Genomic DNA, 3,496 nt, shown 5'->3' on the forward strand with positions numbered 1-3,496 from the left:
TCGCCCAGAACTACGTAAAATGCATTTTTATTCTGTCTTCAAGCTCGATTATTATTTTTTTTTCTGATTATTAGATACAATAAAAAGTTCTTAAAAACGCATCTCTCTAGATGTTGTAACATTGTTGTATTCACTACGTGTATGTACTTTGAAAAAGCAAGTTAACACGAGCGACTAGAAGCAGGAAGCAGCAAGAGGGCCGCGCTGCCGGTCTCACATTCACTGATTTATCAACGCACTCTAAACTGCTGGGGCCCAGACACTTCATAGGGACACGGATATTTTTACTACAAAGGCGAATACAAAGAAAATATTTATTTTATAAATTCATCCCCTAATAGTCTCCAAGGGTGAAAGTTTGCATGTAGAAATACTTTTCTTGGGTAGAATTACTAGAAAATTGACATGTCGGTTAGTTAGCACAATAAGTATATAAACCTATAATAGATTAATTTGATTAGTAATATTGTCATACTTGTAGTGAAAAGAATTACTTTTAAATTGTAAAAGTGGCCTGTGGCGACCCTGAAAATGTTTAAAAGACGCAAAAAGTCGGCCAGAGGAACGCAAGGTTGGAGGCGCGGCGCGGCGTCTAGTACACCTCGACGCTCTCCTGGTGGTGCACGGTGTCCTGGCGGAACAGCTCAACGTCCGCCTGGCTGTCCGCCTGCACCAACTGCGCGCGCCCCTCCTGCGGACCAGCAACCGCCACAGTGTCATGTATCGCCTGTGCCTCGTGTGCACCGCCTCCACCTCACACAATACTAGTGCCCAGGGAAACACGCACAAGCAATGGCTCGCCCGATCGAATGCAATTCCGCGACCATACGGAACACACGCGTGAAACAAAAGTAATTATACGTTTCTTCTGATGAGTGCGCGTCACAATTCTAGTTCTTTTATCCCTCCCACCCCTTTTTAAAAAGGAAATGATGGGAGGGGGAGCTGAACGTCCTCTCTGTCGTTTAAGAATAACTCATGAGTGCATCTGCTAACCTTTCTTTTAATCCACTGCAGATGTCTACAGGCAATGGTCCCATCGCTAATTTGGACGACCACTCGCTCGTTTACCAACTGTACTATGTACATTCTTTATACCTTAGGGTGCATGAGGATGAAGGGCAGCTCTGCACTCAGCTCGCCGCCCAGCGCACCGAGGTACAGCTTGGCCTTCACACTGTAGCTCACCACGATGCCGAACGCGTCGCGTTGCTCAGGCTCCAGCAGCCTGTGTCCGCGCCCACGTCCACGTCCACGCCCGCACACACAGAAAAACAATTTGATTCAGGTCGGTGTAATGTAAAAATAACGTTATAAGAGTAAACTAATGAATGGCTGTACTTATTTCTATTATTGTTACTTATTAACTGGAAATCTGTCATGTTAATAAATAACTGTAAAATGTTTAATAAAATATGCGTCATACATTCGAGTCGAACAAAATGAATACAATGATATTGTATAGAGATTATTAGGTATTATATAAAATAATGTTGGGATAAAAAACGACATGCGTTTGTAGTGCGCTAAAACGTGCATCTTGCGGTGTGCGGTGTGCGGTGTGGACACTGACAGTGTGGTGGAGGCCAGCGTGGCGTCGTGTCGCTTGAGCTGGGCATCGAGCGCGATGCCGCGGCGGTCGCGCAGCGTGCCCAGCGCTGGCGTCAGCGCCAGCACCTTCTGCAGACTAGCGCCCGGCTGCAGCGGGCACCCGTCCCTGCGGCACAAATGCGCGTTACTCCGCGGCGCAGGAGCGGGGGTGAGTGAGGAGCGGCTGGGGCGAGAGGCTTGGCACTCACTGCGTCTCGACGCTGCAGACGACGTTGCGGTACTGGCCGTTCTGCAGCAGCAGCACGTCCACAGCCTGCTGCACGCACGCCTTGATCTTCTTCACCACCTTGTTACTGTGGTTGCGCACGCAGATATTCACCGCGATCGTCTCGCCGTGCATGTACAGCTGTAGTGGGCCAGACATGCCAACATTATCATTGTATCCGCAGGCTCGCCGTCGCGTTGTGCCTCCACCAAAGGGTATACACACAATTGTCACATCGTTCTGGAGACAGACTTGAAAATGGAACGCTATTCGTATAGAGAGGCCACCGCATCAAAGTTAAGAAATTAACAAGCTTTTTAAAATGCGTAATTTTTCGCAAATTGCGACATATAAAAGTAAACATTAAATGTAATGTGTAAAAGTGAGTTGTCGTCCCTTGTCAACTATGCATGACATGCAGCGGCCGCAGTAGTGGCAGTGAAAGCGGCAGTGGTAGTGTGGCACCTGCTTGTCCAGCGTCAGCTCGAGCTCTAGCTGTCCAGGCGAGAGCACGAAGTCCTTGCGCACGACGGTGCAGGGCTGCGGACCAGGCTTGCTCGGCGCAAACTGCACCTTGCGGATGCCCAGCGCCACAGTGCTCCTGTCGGTACCACAATACACCGCAACCAATGCAATCATTTCTTCTGTTTCTTGCGCCATCCCCTAACTTGGCCTAACTATGGCGGCCATTGTGCCCGTTTCTACTGTCTACACGGCAGCTCTAAATCCTCTGTGCTCTGTGCAACTCTTTGCCTCAATCTTTTCCTGGATGATTTGCTGCATCATATTGTATTATTGGACTTGAATGTTTATTATACGGCCAAGACACTACTTATGTATATGCAGTTTAAGAACTTACACTTCAATCCTTCATTCTTTTTCTTCCAAGCATTTTAACATGAACACCTCACATGAAAATACGACAGGAACCTTCCAAGCATCTACCTTACATAACCCTCGCTCACTTGTTTGACAGTAAATATGCTTTGTACGTGATCTCCACACAGATTGTTCAAAATTGTCGGAATTATCCCTTAAAAATGTTTTTTTTTGTATACCATACTTTCTTTATCAATTTAGTGATAATATCTATTCGTCGGTTGAGTTCGTACCTTCTGTGCGAGCGGTCGATCTCGCTGTCACCCACGAACAGCTTGAGGTAGTAGTGCACGCCGCAGGGCTCGCCCTCGTCCTCGAGCGCGTTCTGCAGAGTGACGGAGCCGGGCGCGCCCGCCGGCACGGACAACCGGAACGGTACCGCGCTCGGCCCCAGTTTGCGCAGCAGACGATCCTACCGCACGTTATCAATTTTACATATAAAACTCTGTGACCCGCTTACAAATGTGTAAGGTAGGACGGCGGCGGACGGGGTACCTGTGTGCGGGACGGTTCGTAAGGCAGCTTCTCGGGCGGAGGGTACACCTGCTCGGAGGCGAGGTACAACTCTTTGTAGAAGTTGAGGCCCATCACCTCGTCCTCCTCGCGTCCGTAGCGGAACGTGCACACCACCTGCGCAAACACGCGCCGCCCGCGCGCGTACTCCTCGTCCACCGCAACCACGCCATCTACGATTACACAATCGCCCCTCACTAACTTCACTCGCTCGGACAATTTCACTAAATACAAATACCATTCTTAATCGTTCATCGCACAACTTTCATTTATTCTTTTTACCCCCCC

The 3,496-nt window shown here is 48.9% G+C and overlaps 1 protein-coding gene across 1 annotated transcript in view; it reads right to left on the reverse strand.

Annotated features, from left to right (window-relative positions):
• Positions 1–3,496, reverse strand: part of Arr1 (arrestin 1) — a 3,873-nt gene continuing 377 nt past the window's right edge. The window contains exons 2-8 of the mRNA XM_013323333.1: positions 3,191–3,381; positions 2,929–3,107; positions 2,282–2,417; positions 1,800–1,957; positions 1,574–1,717; positions 1,099–1,228; positions 1–691 (exon numbers count right to left, since the gene is read on the reverse strand). Coding sequence (XP_013178787.1) covers positions 593–691; positions 1,099–1,228; positions 1,574–1,717; positions 1,800–1,957; positions 2,282–2,417; positions 2,929–3,107; positions 3,191–3,381 — 1,037 coding nt within the window. The 3' untranslated portion in view covers positions 1–592. The remainder of the gene's footprint in view (positions 692–1,098; positions 1,229–1,573; positions 1,718–1,799; positions 1,958–2,281; positions 2,418–2,928; positions 3,108–3,190; positions 3,382–3,496) is intronic.

The sequence above is a fragment of the Papilio xuthus genome, unplaced genomic scaffold (genome assembly GCF_000836235.2).
Source record: "Papilio xuthus unplaced genomic scaffold, Pxut_1.1 DF825752.1, whole genome shotgun sequence".
Classification (NCBI taxonomy): domain Eukaryota; kingdom Metazoa; phylum Arthropoda; class Insecta; order Lepidoptera; family Papilionidae; genus Papilio; species Papilio xuthus.